The following is a 25,350-nucleotide window of genomic DNA, read 5'->3' as shown; positions in this document are numbered from 1 at the left end:
AACTGCCATGATCTTCTTTGTCATAAGAACGTATACCATTATAAATTGTTTTTATAGAGTATATATTCTTATATAAATATTGATATAAAATGAATCCAATTTTCCCATGATAATTAGAGTTTTAGTTATAGTGAAAATGGTACAAAAATGGCCACTGGAGTTAAGATATCCCGATATGATGAAAGAGAGTCGGATGTATTTTGCCAAGTAGTTGTATCCGGTAACAAGAAAGTGAGATTATTAATAATCTTGGCAGGTTAACTGTTAAATATTATGGTAACAAGTGACTGTTTTATTGTCTTTTATTTAGCTCTTTAAATTATCCTTTTTCAGTGGTACATTCTTCTTGTCCTTCGATCATCCAATTCCTTGAGCAATTTTCGTCATCAGTGTATTTTGAGAAATACCACAAATTATACAAGTATTTTGTTTTTAACTTCATATGTCGTTTTCAATTTGTCCTTAGATGTGTATGTTAAGATTGTGAAAATGTTCAGAGGAAAAAAAAGACAACAAAGGGCTGTCTTGAATTTTAACAGCTGAAATAACGAGATTGTTAATGCTACTCCTCATGAAGTGCTGTCCTCAATTTCATTAGTTCTCCCCTACCTCTAATTGTGCATGTTCAAATTTGGGATTGATTAGAAGAACAAAAGCAGTTGTATTATGTCAAAACAACATGTTAATGTTACACATGATTAAGAGAAAACACAAGAAAAGGTCAAACCTACAGCGTTAGCACCAATAAAGATCTTACGATGGCAGGCATCAAGATCCCTTGGTGATCTCTTGTTTGTTAGGGTTTGTCCCTAATGATGTCTGGATCGACATGTTTAAACCAGGGTTGATGATGAGATAGATGCACCATAGAAAAAAGAATTGATCACTTTTTGATATTTCATCTTGATATTCATCATAGTAGCATCATATGATTCGGCAGCTGCCATCAAACTGATGTCCCTAATGTTTGATGGGGCTACACATCGAGTTAAAGATGTAGTGAGTTTATTTTGAGTTCTTTTTCCTACAACATTGATTACATTTGAGTGTTCTGTGTAGCTTAGTAATATAAGAATGTAAGATACAAAATTTTTCACATTGAAAATTTTTTACCCGAGAATATTTACTCGAGAACAAATTGAAGCTTGCTGTGAATAATATGCAATGGAACAATTCGTTTCGGGGGGAAATGTCATTCTATACGCAAAAAATCCTCTTTTAAGCACAAATATTAATAATATTTTATTAGAAACTATAAAAGGTAATACGTTATATGCTTTTAATTCCTCAAGGATCATAACTATAATTTCAAAGACAGTTTTTTGTTTATCATCAGCAAAAAGCGAGAAACAGATAACATGTGGTAAAAAGAAAATTCTTATACAAATGATGAACAAGAGTTTAACTACGATTTTCTTAAATATTTAAAATATATATAAATTAATGTTACCATTTTATATACATGTGTGTCTAGCTCCTACATAAATTTTCTGGCCTGTTGAATCATTATGAAACGCTGCCCTTTCACTGTCATCAAGCACTGACTTGCTCTTGTTGTCTCCATGTAGAAAGAGTCTGCAATTCAGAGAGAGTCTACGCAACAGTCGTCACTTGGGGATGGCGATTCTCTGGCGTCTGTTGATCTTGCACCATATATGAACAATTCGGATAGCAAAAGATCCAAATCTGACAGTTTCATCGCTAATACATATCATACTACTAACAAAGTGAGTCTCCAATGGCACCCCATTTCGTTTCCATGACAATATCTGTAGTTTGTGACGTTTCCTTTGGTTGGTTGTGTGAATTCTTTGATTGTGAGTAGTTCACCCTTTTATAAGTCAATGCACTTGGTCATTCATATATTAGAGTAAGTATAAGTTACTTATATCCAAATTGTTTCAATAGTGTTTTAATGAAATATGTAAGCAAACAATATTGAAGAATCGCGGTATATTGAAGCTAACCAAAATTTTAGTCTGTGGAAGATTTCAACCATATGCATGAACATCTATGAATTGAAATCCTGTAAAAGTCATCAACACTGGACTTATTCATGATTCAGGATTGGTTCCAAGCTATGTATCATACTGAAATACTGTGAGTTAAAGATGGCAAAAAAAAAATTGGGGGAAGGTTATAAAAAAAAAAACGGAAAAAAAAAATGAAAAAATTCTTGATTCAGTTATCGTTCTGTGCTATTTATCCCAATCTGTTGTTTTCTTGCTGTTGTGTCTGCTGGTATGGAACCAAGAATCTGTATGAAATACACTTTACACCTATCAGTTTATCCACCCCATATTTTTGTATCTAAGAAAGCCCTGATGTTTCCCCTTTTTAGTGCTGTTCCTGTATATACACACATATATATATCATTGATTGTCTCACTTTGATTGAAAATACCTTGATTTATTTACTTTCCCTTTTACAAGCTTTTATTAACGAGCTTGTAATTGAATTCTGTACCTGTTCAAATTATCTTGTATCTCTTAACCGTGCAGAATTACCTTGTGTGTATATCAAAATCTCTCAGTCCATATCAATGATGTGTTTCTTTAGAGTGCAAAAATATTTTAATTTTATTGGTTTATCCTTTAGTCTGATAGGGAGTTCTATCATTTCTGTCTGAAAATAAGGTCATGCCTGGTAATAAGCCCGTCCGTGTATACTGATTTCAGTGAAAATGCTTACAAATGCTATTTTGTTGTTTCATATTGTCTAGCAGTAAACCCACACTCTATGATTTGGAGTCAAAGATGACATGTTGGCCATCAGGCTTATAAGATTAGGTATATGGTATAAGTACGGTAGGGCACATTGAGATGCAGGTGTCATTCTGTCTGTCAGGGAGCATTGAATGAATTATCCTTTGACAGAGAAAGAAAACGAAAAATTCCTCAATAGGAAAGTTTAAGATTAATTTTCTTTTGATGCTGAACAGCATATTTTCCTTAATTAGATTATGAGCAGGTTTTGAAGATTGAAAGACTGACAGATGATGCTAGAGGAAAAAATACAAAAAGTAAGATGAACATGCAGGAAAGTTGAAGCAAATAGCTCTATGTTTGAAAGTGTTGAGTACATACTTTGGTAGTATTCTTGTTTTGGGAAGCTGACTGAATTTGTTATCAACATTTTTCACATATATCTTATCCTGAAAGAAAATTGTTTGAAGGGAGAAATTTCTCTAGAGGAAGTCTGTGCAATGTACTTGCTTATGAGGACTTTGGACTTTGAACTCTTCATGATATTTTTTTGAATTGTCAAGCATGGCGTTTTATTAGGGAAATTTCTGTGTTTTGAATTCTGTGTGTTGTGTTTATGAATTCTACCTTTGGTTCATCTGAACAATATAATTATACTCTAATTGATTCTTTTAATCCTATCATATCTACAGGTCACCAGAGCTTTAGAGGTCAGACTTTTCTCTGAGGCCCTTCTTTTCTCTTTGTACCTGATTGTCACATAATTGTGATATGCACCTTAAATCACTTTATAACACACATCTCCTTATCTTTCTGCAAAACAGTCACCGGGTATAAGCTTTAAACATCCCCATGGGCCATTTCTGCCATTCAAACTATAATGAGATATTTTACCATTGGCCTTTTCACAATACATACCAAGTTTAGAGATTATTTCTGCATTCTCTGTCATACATACCTGGTACCAACTGCAGAGATTTTTTTGGCCTTCCTGCCGAGTTCGAAACCTACGTGGGGCAGTTGCCAGGTACTGACCGTAGGCCGGTGGTTTTTCTCCGGGTACTCCGGCTTTCCTCCACCTCCAAAACCTGGCACGTCCTTAAATGACCCTGGCTGTTAATAGGACAATAAACAAAAACAAACAAACAAACAAACATACATTAATTATATCATCTTTAGAGATTTTCACTGGCCTTCTTTGCCATACAGTATACCTACTCTAAAGATTCTCTTGACCTGTCTGCCATTCACACCAGCTTTAGAGATTCCCTTGGTGATCTTAATAATGTAATAATTAGTTCCAGCTTTAGAGATTTCTTCCACCTACTTCACACACAAACTTAAGAGATTTTCGGAGCTTTCTCTGTAACACACACCAACTTAAATTGGGAGACTCTCTTGATCTTTTCAATATACATTTACAACTTTAGAGATTCCCTTGGTCATGTCCTTAATGTAATAATTCCAACTTCAGAAATTTCCTCTGCCTTATTTATAAAAAAAAAAGTAACTTTAGAGATTCCTTCCGCATTCCATCACACAGTTGATATAAACCAATTTTAGAGATCTCCTCTGCCGTCTCTAAGCTGCCATGTACACTAACTTGTGATTGTGCGGCCTTCTCTGGCAGCCACACCAATTTCAAGAAATCTCCTTTGTCTTTCCTAGTTGTCAGTAACACACTAACTTTAGAGATTCTCTTGGACATCTCTGCTGTAACATGTTCACCAGCTTTAGAGATTTCTTGGCCACCTCTGCCACAACACACCAACTTTAGAGATTTCTTGGCCACCTCTGCCACAACACACCAACTTTAGAGATTCTCTTGGCCTTTAATGCCATACACACCAATGTTTATTTTCTTTAGACCTTTTAGATTTTTTTCCTAAGTTTGATATTGGATCCTTGGCTTAGATAGTGCTGTATGTTGTACGACCGTCCCATCCTGGCCTGTATCGTGGTCTTATGAAAATTTTCTGCTGTTTTATCAAATGTGTGAGATGATAACACATTGAAAAGTTGCTAAGAAGTATACAACTACCATATATTTACTGGATACATAACAAAATCACAATTGGTTGTATTTGTAGAATTTGTCAACAGATTTGCTGTAATACTTGACAATATGGATGCAGACAGTATCCAGGAAGTTGGCAAGTATATGGCAAAAGAAATTGGCAAGTATGCGGCAAAAAGATGACTGGTCATGATAGCCATAATCTTTGGGATATTTCCATGTCATTTGCTTGGGGAACAATATTGCTGGAACTCACATACACCAAAAAAAAAAAAAAAAAAAAAAATGCATAAAAGAACAAATTGTAGGACTTTCAATGTCAACAATCAGAGTTTGATTTCTACAGAAGTGGCTGGGTCTTTAACCCTGAACACTTTCAAATCTAGTCTTAACAGACATTGGGCTAATTATTTCACGGAAAAAAATTCATATTTTATATAACCTTTGCTCAACCAGGAGTTGAAGTGTACATATGTCAGAGGGTGTGCCAGGGGGTGTGTTAGGAGGTGTGTCAGAGGGTATGTCAGGAGGTGTGTTAGGAGGTGTGTCAGAGGGTATGTCAGGAGGTGTGTCAGAGGGTATGTCAGGAGGTGTGTCTGAGGGTATGTCAGGAGGTGTGTTAGGAGGTGTGTCAGAGGGTATGTCAGGAGGTGTGTTAGGAGGTGTGTCTGAGGGTATGTCAGGAGGTGTGTTAGGAGGTGTGTCAGGGGGTGTGTTAGGAGGTGTGTCAGAGGGTATGTCAGGAGGTGTGTCTGAGGGTATGTCAGGAGGTGTGTTAGGAGGTGTGTCAGAGGGTATGTCAGGAGGTGTGTTAGGAGGTGTGTCTGAGGGTATGTCAGGAGGTGTGTTAGGAGGTGTGTCAGGGGGTGTGTTAGGAGGTGTGTCAGAGGGTATGTCAGGAGGTGTGTCAGGAGGTGTGTCAGGGGGTGTGTCAGGAGGTGTATTAGAGGGTGTGTCAGAGGGTGTGTCAAGGGCTGTGTGTCGGGAGGTGTGTTACAGGGTGTGTCAGGAGGTGTGTTAGGAGGTGTGTCTGAGGGTATGTCAGGAGGTGTGTTAGGAGGTGTGTCAGAGGGTATGTCAGGAGGTGTGTTAGGAGGTGTGTCAGGGGGTGTGTCAGGAGGTGTATTAGAGGGTGTGTCAGAGGGTGTGTCAAGGGCTGTGTGTCGGGAGGTGTGTTAGAGGGTGTGTCAGAGGGTGTGTGGGTGTGTCAGAGGGTGTGTCAAGGGCTGTGTGTCGGAAGGTGTGTTAGAGGGTGTGTCAGAGAGTGTCGGGAGGTGTGTCAGGAGGTGTGTCAGTGGGTGTTTCAGTAGGTGTATCAAATGATGCGTCAGGAGGTGTGTCAAAGGGTGTTTCAGGAATGTGTGAGGAGGTGTATTAGGGTGTGTCAGAGGATGAGTCTTGAGGTGTGTCAGAGGGTGTGTCAAGGGGTGTATCAGAGGGTGTCAAGGGGTGTGTCAGGAAGTGTGTCAGGGTGTGTCAGAAGATGTGTCAAGAGGTGAGTCAGAGGGTATATCAAGAGGTGTGTCACAGGGTGTGTCAGGAGGTGTGTTACAGGGAGTGAGGGTAGATGTGTCAGAGGTTCTGTCAGAAGGGAGTCAGGAAGTATGTCAGAGGGTGGGTCAGGAGGTGTGTCAGAGAGTGTGTCAGAAGGGAGTTAGGAGCTGTTTCAGAGGATGTGTCAGAGAGTGTGTCATAAGGTGTGTCAAGGGCTGTGTCAGGAAGTGTATCAGGGTGTGTGTCAGAGAGTGTGTCGGTTAAGGTGTATCAAATGATGTATCAGGAGGCATGTCAGAGGGTGTTTCAGGAGTGTGAGAGGAGGTGTATTAGGGTGTGTCAGTGGATGAGTCTTGAGGTGTGTCAGGAGGTCTGTCAGGAGGTGCGTCAGGAGGTGTGTCAGAGGGTGTGTCAGGAGGTGTGTCAGTAGGTGCGTCAGAAGGTGCGTCAGGAGGTGTGTCAGGGTTTTGTCAGAAGGGAGTCAGGAGGTGTGATAGGGTGTGTCAGGAAGTGTGTCACAGGGTGTGTCAGGAGGTATGTCAGAGAGTGTGTCAGGAGGTGTGTCAAGGTCTGTGTCAGGAAGTGTATCAGGGTGTGTGTCAGAGAGTGTGTCGGTTAAGGTGTATCAAATGATGTGTCAGGAGGCATGTCAGAGGGTGTTTCAGGAGTGTGAGAGGAGGTGTATTAGGGTGTGTCAGTGGATGAGTCTTGAGGTGTGTCAGGAGGTGTGTCAGGAGGTGCGTCAGGGTGTGTCAGGAGGTGCGTCAGAAGGGAGTCAGGAGGTGTGTCAGTAGGTGTGTCAGTGGATTAGTCAGGAGGTGTGTCTAAAGGTGTGTCAGGAGGTGTGTCAGGAGGTGTGTCAGAAGAATACTGAATAGATTACAAGGACTTCCAAGAAGTATGAACCATGTAAAGATCAAATATGTGATCTTCTTCCTCCTGTTCAACTGTTAGACGTTGTTGGAAGCTTAAGGGCAGAACGTTTAATCATCTTTGGAATCAAAACAGGTAAAATTTAGTTAAAGTTAAATGTTGACTTCTGTACATGGTAGCAGGATTCAGATCCCAAAGTGGGAAAAGTGTTTGTGATATAACTAAAATGAGTGTTTTGCAAGAATTGAAATATCCCAGTGAGTGATACAGGCGCTCTCAGGGCCTCTTGTTTGTTTATGATAATCAACCTTGAAGCATTGAGTTCTGGAAGCAGGGGCTATCAGTTTAGCCTTTAGCTTGAAATTCTACTACATTTTATAATTTGAAGCCTACATTTTTCAGCCAATATATCATATTTGTATAGAAAAGTTTAATGCTGCCGAGGTGTAGCCTGAATTATTCTGACTCTGTCTCTCTCCGTGTTTACATACTAGAGGTTGCAGATCATAGAATTCCTTGCTACGTCAAAAAAATGCAAAATTGAGCTGTCACCTAGCCTTGATTTGAATGTCTGGGAAGGTTTAAACTGTGCAGATAAGGTGATTGAGTATTCAAATGAAAATAATACCCCATAGAGGTGTAAGGTGATGACATAGTTGTAACGTGCACCTGGTCCGTCCCAAGTGTCTCCTGGGATAAGCTGTGCTTTCAGAGCACTTGACTGGTCTATTCTCAATCGGTATATAATCGGCAATATTTACAGTGGATTAATCTATATGTGACATATAAGAACAGATAAAATGGTCGTGCTTAGTGCAAGTGCTCCCGGCACTTGATACGTCGCAGTGTCTACCTTGCGCACCGGCTTATCCAGCCCTGCACAACAGCAATACAATTGCTCCCCGCACTGGAACCTCGTAGTGGTTAACTTGCGCACCAGCTTCCTACAGCACAACAGCAATACAAGTGCTCCCGGCACTAGTAACCTTGTGCACCAGCCTCGTACAGCGCAACAACCCCCTACCTCATGACTGATGGGCACTTATTCAGCGACCATCAATCACTACACGAGAGTCTCTCTACAAAGACTTACTCAGCCTTTGTAGCTACCGGGGTTTGAAACCTGCCAGTTTCAGTCAGAATCACGCCCACTTTTCAGCGACATATTCCCTCCTCCTCCACAAATTCTCTTAAATTAATTAACAAATTACTAACAAGAGTGATTAATTACACTGCTTGTTTCCTAACTTTATAGAAAGTGCTGCCATTGTTTACATGGTCCTGCAGATATCAAGGTTTTTATTAACAATTAGGCTTGATCTAGTGATTAATACTATTAATAATGACATATACAAACTTAAGGTAAATCGCTACAAGGTGTCTGATATATTGTATTAGTCCGAGGTAAATACACTACAAGGTGTCACTGATATATTGTATTAGTCTGAGGTAAATACACTACAAGGTGTCCCTGATATATTGTATTAGTCCGAGGTAAATACACTACAAGGTGTCCCTGATATATTGTATTAGTCCGAGGTAAATACACTACAAGGTGTCCCTGATATATTGTATTAGTCCGAGGTAAATACACTACAAGGTGTCCCTGATATATTGTATTAGTCCGAGGTAAATACACTACAAGAATTCTGATATATTGTATTAGTCTGAGGTAAATACACTACAAGGTGTCACTGATATATTGTTTTAGTCCGAGGTAAATACACTACAAGGTCACTGATATATTGTATTAGTCCGAGGTAAATACACTACAAGTTATCTGATATATTGTATTAGTCCGAGGTAAATACACTACAAGGTGTCACTGATATATTGTATTAGTCCGAGGTAAATACACTACAAGGTGTCACTGATATATTGTATTAGTCCGAGGTAAATACACTACAAGGTGTCACTGATATATTGTATTAGTCCGAGGTAAATACACTACAAGTTATCTGATATATTGTATTAGTCCGAGGTAAATACACTACAAGATGTCTGATATATTGTATTAGTCCGAGGTAAATACACTACAAGGTGTCTGATATATTGTATTAGTCCGAGGTAAATACACTACAAGGTGTCACTGATATATTGTATTAGTCCGAGGTAAATACACTACAAGATGTCTGATATATTGTATTAGTCCGAGGTAAATACACTACAAGGTGTCACTGATATATTGTATTAGTCCGAGGTAAATACACTACAAGGTGTCACTGATATATTGTATTAGTCCGAGGTAAATACACTACAAGGTGTCACTGATATATTGTATTAGTCCGAGGTAAATACACTACAAGGTCACTGATATATTGTATTAGTCCGAGGTAAATACACTACAAGGTGTCACTGATATATTGTATTAGTCCGAGGTAAATACACTACAAGATGTCTGATATATTGTATTAGACTCCGAGGTAAATACACTACAAGGTGTCACTGATATATTGTATTAGTCCGAGGTAAATACACTACAAGGTGTCACTGATATATTGTATTAGTCCGAGGTAAATACACTACAAGGTGTCTGATATATTGTATTAGTCCGAGGTAAATACACTACAAGGTGTCACTGATATATTGTATTAGTCCGAGGTAAATACACTACAAGGTGTCTGATATATTGTATTAGTCCGAGGTAAATACACTACAAGGTGTCACTGATATATTGTATTAGTCCGAGGTAAATACACTACAAGATGTCTGATATATTGTATTAGTCCGAGGTAAATACACTACAAGGTGTCTGATATATTGTATTAGTCCGAGGTAAATACACTACAAGGTGTCTGATATATTGTATTAGTCCGAGGTAAATACACTACAAGGTCTCTGATATATTGTATTAGTCCGAGGTAAATACACTACAAGGTGTCACTGATATATTGTATTAGTCCGAGGTAAATACACTACAAGGTCACTGATATATTGTATTAGTCCGAGGTAAATACACTACAAGGTGTCTGATATATTGTATTAGTCCGAGGTAAATACATTACAAGGTGTCACTGATATATTGTATTAGTCCGAGGTAAATACACTACAAGGTGTCACTGATATATTGTATTAGTCCGAGGTAAATACATTACAAGGTGTCACTGATATATTGTATTAGTCCGAGGTAAATACACTACAAGGTGTCTGATATATTGTATTAGTCCGAGGTAAATACACTACAAGGTCTCTGATATATTGTATTAGTCCGAGGTAAATACACTTCAAGTTATCTGATATATTGTATTAGTCCGAGGTAAATGCACTACAAGGTGTCACTGATATATTGTATTAGTCCAAGGTAAATACACTACAAGATGTCACTGATATATTGTATTAGTCTGAGGTAAATACACTACAAGGTGTTACTGATATATTGTATTAGTCCGAGGTAAATACACTACAAGGTGTCTAATATATTGTATTAGTCAGAGGTAAATACACTACAAGGTGTCACTGATATATTGTATTAGTCAGAGGTAAATACACTACAAGGTGTCCCTGATATATTGTATTAGTCCGAGGTAAATACACTTGAAGATGTCTGATATATTGTATAATAGTCCGAGGTAAATACACTACAAGGTGTCACTGATATATTGTATTAGTCCGAGGTAAATACACTACAAGGTGTCCCTGATATATTGTATTAGTCAGAGGTAAATACACTACAAGGTGTTACTGATATATTGTATTAGTCCGAGGTAAATACACAACGAGGTGTCACTGATATATTGTATTAGTCCGAGGTAAATACACTACAATGTGTCACTGATATATTGTATTAGTCCGAGGTAAATACACTACAAGATGTCTGATATATTGTATTAGTCTGAGGTAAATACACTACAAGGTGTCTGATATATTGTATTAGTCCGGGGTAAATACACTTGAAGATGTAGTTTATATATTGTACTAGTAAATCTCCTGCCTCGAACATGGTATTAGTTTACGATTAGTTTTACTCCTGCTTTCGATTCGTCAATGTTTCACTTATCCGACCTCCATTCGACACGTCTGAAATTTTGTTTTATTTCATACCTGTTTTAGATATTGTCTGTTTTGATTTCTTATATTTTTTCTTTCAGAATATTATGATTTTGCGAATTTGATATGTTAAAACTTTTTTATTAAGTTAGAGGACTCGTTTATATAGCATGTAACTTGATATGCATCTTGGGTATATATTCTATAGTGTATTTGCATGCTGAAATACTAACAATACATACACCATTTTACATTATTGTATGAATGTCTTTTATACATTATACATTTATATTAAAGTTAATTTCGTAATTGAAAATTATATTCTATTGAATTAAGTCTTTGAAGAAATGGTGATGTATCTTTGTTCAAATTTGAAATGGATTTTGATTTTAATGAGATGGATTTTCATTGAAGAGAATTTAAAAAGTAAATCATTGCAGATATAGATTGAAACAAACTTTCGATTTCTTAAAATAAATTGTCAATTATTTATTTATTTATTTTTATCCCTAATAGCTTTCAAACAACAAGCCAGCAGGGGGTGGGATGAAGCGGCCAACTTCTGCGGGAGGTAACCGAAGTGATGGTAGCAAGGCATGTGTCATCCAATGAGAAGCTAGCTAACAATCAGCAAGTACTGTCATATGCCAGCCATTACGATTGGATAAATCTCTGCTTCTCTAGAACTGCTGGATTCAAAGATGATCAGCATTGGACAAGATGAGAAGAATTTCGATGAAAAAACTGGTTACTATGGAAATAACATATAGGTCCATGTTAATTATGTTTCAATGTAATGGTGAAAAGGGAAATTGAGATGAAAAATTTATAATTGTCAGTCACAAGGGTTTAAGACAAAAATTGTTTTTTATTCATTTATAGCTGGATTGTTATAATCACAGTAAATTTGGAAGTTTCTATAGTTCAAAAGTGAAACTTGAAATGTTCAATTTTGTATATTTAAATCATTAAATATGAATTTACTTTGGATTTATAAATCCATTGTTTCCTTGACTGTGCACAGTACATGAGTATTACACAAACAGTTTTAGGTGAGGACTAAGGTAAACAAAAAACAAACAAGAAATATCTTTAAAAAAGATTAACGGCAAAATTTTAATGTTGGTGGTTAAAATGTAAAACTGCTGGTGAAATAAATCAACGAACTAATGCGTTTCAGCACGGATAACACAATTATATCAGTTTGAATCATTTCTGGTGATAATAAGACTGCATTTGAATCAGAGAATATAATTTTATCAATGTGTCATTTGAAAAGATACATCCACTTATTCAGCTTGCATTCAATCTTAACTTTGGTTCGTTTTTAACCGCATATCTGTATTTTGCATTTACCGCAACATTGACTCACTGTCTATTGCTATTTCTACATTAAGCCGGGGCCACCTCTCTTGAGTTATAAAGTTGAAGTGTTGGTCCCCAGGGTTAAGTTATTAAATGATAAATTTAGATTAATTTTTTTCATTGAAATAGCTTCAGCACTCATTAATAAAATAGTGAATTAAACAAAAGTGTATTGATTTGTAGTTTGTTATATCAATTACTGTATTTTGACATCATTAATTATTAGTAAGGAAAATTATAATTGAAAATACCATGTATGTATACTGTACATGGAAATAGCTTAATTATTTCAGAATAAAATCACACCTCACCTACTGTAGTAGATTGTGGACATGACACGGTAAAAATATTTTAGTGGGAATGTCGCAATAACAGGTCATTTGATCGCGGATATAAACAATAGTGTTTGAATTTTGTATTTGCATATGAAGACTTGAAAAAAGTTTATTGCAGTTCAGAATTGGTATGATCACTGTGTTCTAACGTGTGACCAATTTTAGTTTATAAATTGAAAATTCCTCTTTGTTTTTTAATTGATACAAGCATTTACATGTGTTGGACTGTATGCCTTTTATACTGAAAATAAATAGATTGCGATGAAATGTACTGACAATCAAGAATAATTATGAATCGTATATGAAAATACAAAGTAGCTACCAGTATGTTAAATATCAATTTAATTGCATGAAGATTTAAATGTGAATTGGTATTTGTATTGTTTATGAGGACAATTTTTTTACCTTGAAGTTTTCTGCACAAGATCATCATGTAAATAAAAACAAATAGCTGTAATATGTTACAGTATTGTATTTCAAATTAGCTGGGAAGCCTTCATTTACACTAGTTCTACCAGCTGACAGGATGAAAACTGTATTTTCTTTAAAAGAGTGTTTAAAAGAATAGAAATCTTGATGAATTGAAAGTTGAAGATCAAGCACGACAAATTTTCTCTGATTTAGCCAGTTTATATCTGATGACACAGGTTTATTGTGTAAATACATGCATTTAGTTCTGATTACACAGGTTTACTGAGTTCTGATTACACAGGTTAACAAAGTACTGATTATACAGGTTTACAGAGTACTGATTACACAGGTTAACAGAATTCTGATTACACAGGTTTACAGAGTTCTGATTACACAGGTTTACAGAGTACTGATTACACATACAGGTTTACAGAATTCTAATTACACAGGTTTACAGAATTCTGATTACACAGGTTTACACAATTCTAATTTTTTAGGTTTACAGAATTCTGATTACACAGGTTTACAGAGTTCTGATTACACAGGTTTACAGAGTACTGATTACACATACAGGTTTACAGAATTCTGATTACACAGGTTTACACAATTCTAATTTTTTAGGTTTACAGAATTCTGATTACACAGGTTTACACAATTCTAATTTTTTAGGTTTACAGAATTCTGATTACACAGGTTTACAGAGTTCTGATTACACAGGTTTACAGAGTTCTGATTACACAGGTTTACAGAGTACTGATTACACAGGTTTACAGAATTCTGATTACACAGGTTTACAAAGTACTGATTACACATACAGGTTTACAGAATTCTAATTACACAGGTTTACAGAATTCTGATTACACAGGTTTACACAATTCTAATTTTTTAGGTTTACAGAATTCTGATTACACAGGTTTACAGAGTTCTGATTACACAGGTTTACAGAGTACTGATTACACATACAGGTTTACAGAATTCTGATTACACAGGTTTACACAATTCTAATTTTTTAGGTATACAGAATTCTGATTACACAGGTTTACACAATTCTAATTTTTTAGGTTTACAGAATTCTGATTACACAGGTTTACAGAGTTCTGATTACACAGGTTTACAGAGTACTGATTACACAGGTTTACAGAATTCTGATTACACAGGTTTACAAAGTACTGATTACACAGGTTTATAGAGTTCTGATTACACAGGTTTACAAAATTCTAGTTACTTAGGTTTACAGAATTCTGATTACACAGGTTTACAGAGTTCTAATTACACAGGTTTACAGAATTCTGATTACACAGGTTTACAGAGTTCTAATTACTTAGGTTTACAGAGTTCTAATTACTTAGGTTTACAGAGTTCTAATTACTTAGGTTTACAGAGTTCTGATTACACAGGTTAACATAGTTCTAATTACACAGGTTTACAGAATTCTGATTACACAGGTTTACAGAATTCTGATTACACAGGTTTACAGAGTTCTAATTACTTAGGTTTACAGAGTTCTAATTACTTAGGTTTACAGAGTTCTGATTACACAGGTTTACAGAATTCTGATTACACAGGTTTACAGAATTCTGATTACACAGGTTTACAGAGTTCTAATTACTTAGGTTTACAGAGTACTGATTACACAGGTTTACAGAGTACTGATTACACAGGTTTACATAGTTCTGATTACACAGGTTTACAGAGTACTGATTACACAGGTTTACATAGTTCTGATTACACAGGTTTACAGAGTACTGATTACACAGGTTTACAGAATTTTGATTACACAGGTTTACAGAGTACTGATTACACAGGTTTACAGAAGTTTGATTACACAGGTTTACAGAATTCTAGTTACTTAGGTTTACAGAGTGCTGATTACACAGGTTTACAGAATTCTGATTACACAGGTTTACAGAATTCTGATTACACAGGTTTACAGAGTTCTGATTACACAGGCTTACAGAATTCTGATTACACAGGTTTACAGAGTACTGATTACACAGGTTTACAGAGTACTGATTACACAGGTTTACAGAGTACTGATTACACAGGTTTACAAAATTCTGATTACACAGGTTTACAGAGTTCTGATTACACAGGTTTACAGAATTCTGATTACACAGGTTTACAGAGTTCTGATTACACAGGTTTACAGAATTCTGATTACACAGGTTACTCTGTAAATACATGCATAGCTTGACCTCTGCTTGGCTGATTACAAAATGTACATACATTGTAGTACACAAATTTGACAAATGTATAGTTTTATTTATATCGTTTGTGACCAAGTTCATAGTATTTTGTACCAATAAATGTTCACTGAAGATTCCGTCCAGATATTTATCATCCATTGTATACACAAAGACACCACAACTACCACGTAAACTGGTTGTTGGTCACCATGGTTACTGGAATTTTCCTCTTTTTTTTTTCACAGAAAGCTTACAATATCAATACTCTCAACACTTAAAGCATTAGATATACACATCATATTTAAATGAATGGTAATCATCAGATTTTGTTTTCATCATAAGTTGGTTATTATGATTATAATTTTATTTCTAGTTTTCTAGAGTTTAATAAATCAACGTCTTTCAATTTTGTTTACATTAATGAAACTTAAAAGAAACATAAATTTTCATGTTATAAAATAGTGTTCTATTTGAAATATGCCACGTTAAACAAAGAAAGCAATATACAACATGGTCTAAAATAGAGAATTTATTTTATAATATACATGTTTTTGTCTGTCCCCATCCTACTGCACCCGATAAAGTTAAATTATCCGTCCATCTTAGTTTAGTTAAAAATGAATGAGTCATCTGTTTTTGCACTATAAACATATATATTTACATATTGTATATGTAAATTTTACATTATGCACATTTTGCAAATATTTATATTGTTTTTGAAAGTCTGCTGGCACAGACTACCAAGATCATTTGAAAATTTTGTTATTCATCCAACAGTAATTTTAGCTGTATTGATGAAGAGGCATTATTTTCTGTACTGAAAATTTTGACATACAGATTTCAAAAATTATCGGCACATCTGTAACTGTTGACAAGCAAGATGCAATATGTTTTCTTAGTCGCATATATATATACATGTGTTATGTATGGTTTGTAATTTAGCTATGTAATACAAATATGTACTATATAAAAGTCCAAATTTTCTACCATTCCAGATGGTCAAAAGTCTCTTTTGGATTTAGATTTCAATATTTCCAGATCATCAGCTAACAGGTATAAATATTCTTGTTGACCTGCATTTTGTTCTGTTTTTACACACTTGTTATTGAAATGTTCTTGGGATATTAAATTCCCAATGTGATGTATATGAAACTGCTGCTGTGATAAAGTCTGGAAATAAATCAGACATGTTGTAGAATGGCCACAGATATTACTCGGATCTGTGGGAGCTCTAGTTTTTGTACTTGACATTTTGTATTGTACACTATTATATAGAGGATCAAGCTGTGAAGTGTTTGTTGATGCACTCAGAATCATTTTGACTGCTGGCATATTGCAGAATCTGACAATAAACTATAATTTGTCTAATAATGGTCTTTGGCTTTTGTATATACATGTGTAAAGAGGGCCGCGATAGCTTATAGTCAGTTAGAGCGTCGGCCAAATAACCTCAGGGGTGTATCCAGTTGATGTGCATAGTTCAAATCTCCCTACCTGTACTGGTTTATGTTTCTCAGGAAGCTGAGAAACGGGCTGGTCTGTGCAATCGTGGTTGGGCAAGACTTTATTCTAATTTGTCTGGATGACATGCAATGGGTCTCCTGTATGTTGTTAAGTGAAGTAGTCACCAACTACTACAAGGAAACCATGCCTCAAAATGACACTTACTGTTCAAGAGGCACCCCGGACCCTGATGGTGGTACCTGTTTCTGCAAGTACTTGTTGAAATGGTCTTAAACTTAGAACCACAGGGATCTTGACCCAAAACCCCTGAAACTCTAACTTGATCTGTTAGCTACTCATACTGAAGTTACTTACTGTCACCAACTTACCTTGACGCATGGCTGAGAAAAAAGGAGAAAACCTATAGTCCCCTCGCTTTCACTGGTAGGGGACTAATAATAATCTTCATCTTCAGCTAGAAGAGCGGGGCTTGACCAGGGCTTGACGGTTGCCACTTGAAATTTTTTAACTCCCAAGAATTTGTTTCATCTCTCAAGGAAACCCTGGTTGGATAGTGGGACATTTTACTTAGTTGTGGTTTGATAGTGGGACGACTTAATCATTTTTGGTTGGAAAATGGGACATCTTTGTAAGTTGTGACTGGAGAGTAGGATATTTTCATCAGTTTGGCTCAGAATTGGGACATGTTCATGAGTTGCGGATGGATAGTTGGACATCTTTAATTGTGGTTGGAGAGTGGGACATCTTCAGTTGTGGTTGGACAGTGGGGCATCGCATCAGTTGTGGTTGGACAGTGGGACATCTTTAATTGTGGTTGGAGAGTGGAACATCATAAGGTGTGGTTGGACAGTGGGACATCGCATCAGTTGTGGTTGGACAGTGGGACATCTTCAGTTGTGGTTGGACAGAGGGACATTTGGTTTGTTTTTGTTAAACATCCTATTAACAGCCAGGGTCATTTAAGGACATGCCAGGTTTTGGAAGTGGAGGAAAGCCAGAGTACCCGGAGATCTATAAAAACCACCGTCTTACGGCCAGTACCTGGCAACTGCCCCACGTAGGTTTCGAACTCGCAACCCAGAGGTGGAGGGCTAGTGATAATGTGCCGGTATACCTTAACCACTCGACCACCATGGACAGAGGGACATCATCACTTGTGGCTTGATAGTGGGACATAATCTTGCCACTGAAGGACATCAGAAAGTCCAACACTTAATAAAATACTATAAAAATACGTCAGAATAAACATTTTTATTATCATACGGGAATATCAGAGGCTCTCTTCTTAAAGGCAAAACATGGCTACCATGATATATAACAGTACTATATACTGCTTGTCTCCTCATTAACAAAACCTTCTCTGTATGATCATAATATGAAAACTTAAACAAAAAAATAAATCACTATCAAACAATCAAGTAAGCAAAGCAGGTACACAATGTATATATTAAATAAACGATATAACATGGGGTCATACAATTTCTATAAGAAAAATCTGACAAAAAGCTCTTGGAAGTTTCATAATTATACAATGAAGTCATAATAATACATACACGGATTAATGCAAAATCGATTTTAAGAACGGTGAACAAGTTATTTTTTTCTTGGCAAATTACATAAATAATCGACCCATGTTTTTAAAAAATATTTGTAACATACTGTGAAAAAAATAAATTTACAATATTGTGGTATTAGCAATGATTTGCAGCAAAAAGGATATATTTTGTGCAGAAATTAATGGACCATAATATTCTGTCTTTCACAATTTTATTCTTTCATTGAAAATCTTTGAAAAAAAAACTAAACCTTCAAAGTTAAAACTGTACAGTATGCAAACTAAATAAAAATTAATATTTTGAACAAACTCATGCACTAATTAGAATGCAACAATTTAAATAGAAAATAAGTTTATTGATATGAAAACAATGGTAAGAAAAATAATAGATTTCTGTTCTAGATTTTATTTTACACAATAATGCATTGGTAAAAGCCATTTTTTTCAGGATAAATGCATCTTTAACTATATGATCACATAAAACTTTTTATGCAGACATACCAGGTATCTTTTCACCTAGATGACCAGGGTTCTGTAACACGTTCGGAAGAAGAAAGGTATATGGAATCACTTGCACAGCCATAATAGATTTTTTCCAGGTACTCTGTGTGCTTCCTAGATCTTGTATTAATATGGGTCTAGTGTCTTAATGGCATTTAAATATCTACTGCCTTTAAAATCCTCCACCATATTAACGCACCACACTACCAGCTAGATCTGCCCAGCCCCCTCGACAAAGCACTGACACGTACCCAGTGCCCCTGACAATACACTGATACCTACACAGCGCCCCCCAACAATTTACTGACACCTAGCCAGCGCCCCCAACAATCCACTGATGCCTACCCAGCGCCCCCAACAATCCACAGATACTTACCCAGCGCCCCCAACAATGCACTGATGCCTACCCTAGGCCTGTGCCCCCAACAATGAAGTCACACCTACCCAGCGCCCCCAACAATGAAGTCACACCTACCCAGCGCCCCCAACAATGAAGTCACACCTACCCAGAGCCCCCAACAATGAAGTCACACCTACCCAGCGCCCCCAACAATGAAGTCACACCTACCCAGCGACCCCAACAATGAAGTCACACCTACCCAGCGCCCCCAACAATGAAGTCACACCTACCCAGAGCCCCCAACAATGAAGTCACACCTACCCAGCGCCCCCAACAATGAAGTCACACCTACCCAGCGCCCCCAACAATGAAGTCACACCTACCCTGAGCCCCAACAATGAAGTCACACCTACCCTGAGCCCCAAACAATGCAATGACATCCCTAGTAACTGAACTTATTTCTTAACATTTGCTTCACAACACAAAACACTAACTTTTCAAGTTACCTCCCTTTGCTAACAAGTTGCATGAAAAGCTCTGGTTAAGAAATATAAAAACAAAATGAAACATTACACAAAACAAAAATTAAGATTCGGACATATTACGCATTGTAAACAATTCCAATGCAAATCCTCTTACAACTATACCTCAGGTGCAGAACCGAGGTGAATGTTTGACGCTCACAACCAGTGTTGGTTTGAATTTCTCTTGATCAGGAAGCTGAGAAATGGGTTGGTCCATATGCATGCTGTCTTACATTTGGTTATGTCCTAATTGGGCAAGACACTACCTAAAAGAAACATGGGTTTGAACTTTCATGGCAATCATATTAAAACTGTACAGAGCCCCCATTCTTAACCCAATATAGGTGGATGATACAAAAAAAGTATTGTTTTAATTTAATCAGATGTATGAACTTTCATGAAAATGGAATTTAAATAGACGACTGTAGACCTAATAAGGACATTTTGGGATTGGATACTTACACAATTACATATAAGCAGATCCTTTATATGTCCAACGACTTATTATGAGGGGTTCACAATCGTATACAAAATGTACATAAAAGTTCAGCATTAGCTTCTTTCAGATATTGTACAGTACATGTACTTACGTGATTTTTTTTGTTCTTAAAATTAACAGCAAACAAATCTATCTATAAACAATTGTAAATTCATCACTATGCTACAATTTCACAATGCACAATGTTAAAACTTCATCTAATTTCAAAAGGGAATTTAAGCAGTTTTTATGGGGTTTTTTTTTTTTGGAGAAAAAACACACCAGAAAACACAAGAAATGATAAATCTTTCTTTTGATTTTTTTTTTAACCGAAGCACTGTTTTGAAAATTCAACTAATCGAAATGGAAAAAAAGGGCTCAGAAAGAGTGTCAAAGTGTCAAATGGGGCTCACGCAGGGATAAGTTATCAAATACAGCTCACATGGAGAATGTCCAAGTGTTGAAAGCTTATAATTAAGGGGCTCATAATAGCAAAAAACACCATTTATATACCTGGTACACCCTGGAATATGTATAACATGTATATCAATCTATACCTAGGTTTACACTGTTAAGGCAGGTCGTATGGCCACTGTGACCTTTAAGGTATCTCTCTTTTCACCAATCTTATACAATGGTTTGTTGCCATGGAGACAAGCATACGGGACAATGTCGCTGATATTGAACAGCACATGATCTTCATCAAAGATACAAGTCTTTGTCAAGCCGCGTACAACATATTCCAGGCCTTCCTCTTCTCCGATCACCATCACACTAATTTTCACCTTCCGGGTCTCCGAACTGTTTGAAGTAACAGTCAGTCGCACAGTCTCATAAAGCACTTCGTCGATTTCTCTGTTTTCGAGCATACCAATCATCATGCACTTCTTGAAGGTCACGCCCTTGGGGTAAAGATCAATGTGCCAGTCCCAGTAACAACTATCGTCTTCTTCGCATCCTGTCACCGGCGTTGAGAAAAATGCTCCCAAGACATCGCCAGGAGTTATCTCCCCTAGTTCTGACACGACCATTTCAGTGCACCAAGAATCACACGTGTAAATTCGAGGGAGATCTTGTCTCACTGCGACAGTTGACGAAGCTGATGGGGTTCTCGATGGAGAAACATCAACAAGTTGAGCACTTTGACTGTTTGATGATAAGTTATCAAACTTGTTTGTGTTGATTTCATGCAGTGATGGTATTGTAGCACTTTGAATGTTATGGACAGACTTAAGTTGACAATCATGGCTGATCAGTCCACCTTGGCTGTCATCCAAATGGTTTTCTGCTGAATTCTGTTTGACAAACCTTCCTTCGCATTGTATATGGTAACTGGAAGGGGATATATGATCTTTTAGTTGTGAACTATGACACAATGATGACGATGACGACGACAATGGTGATGATGAGGAGCTGCCATTTGTAGGATAAATATGAGTATCATTTTCAGTCTGATGAGCAGGAGTTTTTTGAGCAATATGGACTTGTAAAGCTGCCTGTATAGGTGATTCTAGGATGTCGCGGAAAATCTCCACTAAGCTGTCATCTTGTAGGGACTTGAGTTCACTGTAAGTCATCAGCGTGAATCGAGTGTGTTGTCCCAAGTTTCTTACAACAAATTGTGCCGTGGAACTTACAGATTTTGTAGACTCGTCTTTTTCCTTGCTTCCGAGCTTTTTCATGACCCATTTCTTAACAGCTTGATATAAGGATAATTCATTTTTTACAACAATGTCTGGTGATCGGAAGAAATGCAAAAGGATGTCAGCTGATATGGACAAAAAGTCATCAGTTTCGATGACAAACTGAAAATTCCACACAATGTACTCTTCACACACATGTTCCAACTGTTTGTGTCCACACATGTTGGCATATGTGTACCAGGACAAGACACGACTCGTGTGTTTGGTCGCCACACAATGCGAACACATGTAGTCTATACAAAGAGAGGAAAGGTCACCGATATTATATTTATCCGCTAGAGACAGAATCGGCAAGACTGTCAGGTGACTCATGTGTATTCGCCCTGTGTAGAGATAATGTAAAAAATCTCCAAACACCTCGACACATTCAGGATCTTCCTGTAACACAATTTGGTCCTTGTAGGACTCCGGCCATGTTGGACTGGTCAACATGGTCTTGAGTACATCGCTAGAAATGCTCAAGATGAGTTTGTGGGTGTGAAACACCTTATCGCCGACGACTAGCTGAAGGTCGCTCATCTCCGGGTCGCAATACAACGTACTCAACTTCTGTATGGTAGAGTGAGAGTTGTCCATTGGTTGTCCGTACCCCCAGCATGAGTTGATTGGACGATAACGGTCACACCTTGACATCATGTGGTCTCGGCTGCTGGAGGTATGTTTCATCAACATTTAATGAGGCATATCTTAAGTTACATCTGAAATGAGAGAATATATATTGTTAACAACTTGTATCTTAGTAAAAAAAAAAAAAAAATCTTTTTTCTTTTCCCATGTAATATCTAGATTAAATGAAGTAACAGTGTCAGTATAGATATATCTCAGTCTCATGGGATTGGGGGAAAATGTCAAGATTCTTGAAATATTAAAACAACTGTTGTTTGCCATAACTTTACATAACTAGAACGAGAAAAAATATTTTCAAAATATTGTATTCAGCATTGATATAGAAAACTTTCAGCCATGCATTCCTTAATTTTCCAGGTGATCTACTTCCTAAAACAACATGTGTATGTAATAATAAAGGCCTTGGCAATAGATACATAATGAAGTAATTATATATATATATAAATGTACCAGGGTTTAGTCGTTAAGTTAACTTACTATATATCAAGACTAATCTTTACCTGATTTTTGCAGATATTGAATACTGTCACTGTTCATAATACTATATGTATAAGTTCATAGTCGGCCATCTTTGTGATAACAACATAAAGTTAACCCAAATATAGGTCACAATTAGTATGACCATGGCAACGTCCCAGCACCTAAGGACAGTAGGACTCATCACCAAGAGGTGATAAAAAATGCCACCCTCTCATGTTGTCTGGACACAGCCCTGATGGCCGTGATAATGCATGTCAAATTTTAACCAACAAACTTCAATAATATGATTGATTCAAATGCATGAAAAATCAAACATTTTAATTATGTCACAAGGTCTACATCTTTTCACTGTTTCTTTGGTTTTCTGTTCAATCTCAAATATTCAATACAAATTATATAACTAGAAATGTCATTTAATGTGGGAAAATAATTCAATTGTTTGGTAGAAATATGTGTTTCGAAAGATGTATTAAGTGGATACGACATGGGCAGTAAATAATTAATCGAACGTCATGAAAAGTGACATGAATGATTTTTGCTCCAAAAGTTGCTTTGTAACAAAAATCACTATGCCTTTCCATGCTAATTTTCTTAGTTTTACTTTTTGGAGAAAACATGCAATTCCAAAAAAGTGATTACATTGTATTTCAAAATAAGGATAAAAAAATCCAATATTCATTCTTGCAGTCAAAGATTAATTATTATAAATATTAGATAATAGAAGAACAAAAACATTACTTGACAATAAAAATGAAATAATACAACAATAGTATTGTCAATTGTCATTTTTCTTTTTAACACATAAATAAGTTATCTCCCCTGAATATTTCATCACAATTCCTGGTGCCACAGACCAACATGACTCGACTGTATTAGCATATATGTATCTAACATTAATCTTCATTTTCATTAGATTTCAGCTTTAATGATGACTGTTCACTAGGAATCCATATTGGCAAAACAGATGAGAATTTTCTGTGCAATTTTATCATGCTGTTTCAAAATTGAATAATGACGCCACTCCATAGTAAATGTGGTGGTCCATAAACATTGCACAGTGACACTCAATTTCTCATGAGATCATTCTGCTGATATTAGCAATTTAGTACAATTTAGAGTCTGACAGCGTTGAATTTAAGTTAGAAAGATTAACTACAAATGTAGTGATACAGGGGTATAGTTACTGATTAGGATATTTATATTCTCGAGATCGTCAGACAAGTTCGAGACCCAGCATGGGAAGGATATTTGTCATAAGGCCTAGAAAAATAATACATGCTTCCACTATATATTTACAGTATTAAAAAAAAACGAGGTTGTTAGGTCGACAAAACTTTTTTTTACAGGCAGTAATTTTCTACTTTAATAGAATTCTAGTCCTAAGCAGAAACAACTATGTCCCTGAAAATGGCAAAAAAAACCCATTTATGAATAGATACAAAATTATAGGCCTATAAGGTTTGGTAGGCTCAGCAGAAACATGTGCAGATATTATCTAAGGCCTCTTTACACACTCCTTTTCCAAGTATGGCAATGACTGAAATGAAGGATGAAATGCTGAAATGGACCACTACCTACTATTTCACAAGGAATATTGATATGAAAGAACCTTCCTTATGATGACAGTTACATAATATTGCTGGAACATACCAAGCAATAAATTATGTTTAATCGAAAATTTTGAAGGTCACATAACATTTCATATGTAAACGATATGATGCTTATATAATTATATATACTTACATTATAGTGGACCTCTTTGAAATTACTAAAAATTAAGCTACTTCCTCTATATCATCTCAAGTAAAACACAGACTACCTCCAGTACATTTCTAAATATCTATTTGCACCTGTCTTTTTGCTTCAATAGACCATGATTATATTAGCCTTGACTACGTACAGAACCGGTAGGATGACTGAGGTAATTGTGTATTTTGTGGGACACCTGCTTAAACAGCCTAATTTGTAAACAGCTGCAACCTGTTGCTGTGCAGGGAGAGGGGGCGTGCCGCTGGTCAGCTAAATTAAGTGATCAGAAGTTAGAGTCAAATTCTTGTCAGTTAAGTATGTAAGCACTTCCAAACAACAACCATTGTTTACCATTGTTGCGCCTGGATCTTGCTGGGATCAAATCGTTAGGTATTTGATAAGACTTCATGTTCTACTTCTGTGCTAGAGTCGCGTCCATAACATCTGGAAACATAAACGCTTTTCGCTTTTGACATAATGTTGTGTTCAGTGTAGTTAGATTTATGAGCGACTGAATTATTTGGGCTACTGAATAGCCCGGATGTAACTCGCACCT

General features: G+C 36.5%; 2 protein-coding genes across 11 annotated transcripts in view; one reads left to right on the top strand and one right to left on the bottom strand.

Moving 5' to 3' along the window:
* LOC117338188 (kinesin-like protein KIF28P) overlaps nt 1–12,269 on the top strand; it is a 79,766-nt gene extending 67,497 nt beyond the window's left edge. For 8 of the 9 annotated variants that reach the window (XM_033899438.1, XM_033899440.1, XM_033899441.1 and 5 more), the window contains one exon: nt 11,593–12,269. In XM_033899438.1, the coding sequence (XP_033755329.1) occupies nt 11,593–11,688 (96 nt within the window). In that variant the 3' untranslated portion in view covers nt 11,689–12,269. Of the gene's footprint in view, nt 1–1,568; nt 1,728–11,592 lie in introns of all 9 variants that reach the window. The other variant, XR_004534983.1, reaches the window with a different exon arrangement.
* A 5,804-nt stretch (nt 12,270–18,073) lies between these two features.
* Nucleotides 18,074–25,295, bottom strand: LOC117337057. Of its 2 annotated transcripts, XR_004534745.1 has the most exons (3): nt 25,146–25,295; nt 19,643–22,636; nt 18,074–19,612 (listed from the first exon to the last, which is right to left on the bottom strand). XR_004534745.1 is itself a non-coding variant. In XM_033897840.1 (2 exons), exon 2 carries the CDS (start codon nt 22,608–22,610, stop codon nt 20,799–20,801), a length of 1,812 nt encoding a protein of 603 aa, XP_033753731.1. In that variant the 5' UTR covers nt 22,611–22,636; nt 25,146–25,295; the 3' UTR covers nt 18,074–20,798. The 2 variants fall into 2 exon arrangements, 1 of the variants encoding a protein (XP_033753731.1); XM_033897840.1 differs by having other exon boundaries at nt 18,074–22,636.
* Nucleotides 25,296–25,350: the final 55 nt, after the last annotated feature.

This window comes from Pecten maximus, chromosome 11 (genome assembly GCF_902652985.1).
Source record: "Pecten maximus chromosome 11, xPecMax1.1, whole genome shotgun sequence".
NCBI lineage: Eukaryota > Metazoa > Mollusca > Bivalvia > Pectinida > Pectinidae > Pecten > Pecten maximus.
Note: the sequence above shows the minus strand (reverse complement) of the source record. Positions and strands in the feature narration are given on the sequence as shown.

Excerpts from the sequence above, each read along its gene's own strand:
- LOC117337057 (XM_033897840.1), bottom strand. The coding sequence starts at position 22,610 with ATGTTGATGAAACATACCTCCAGCAGCCGAGACCACATGATGTCAAGG.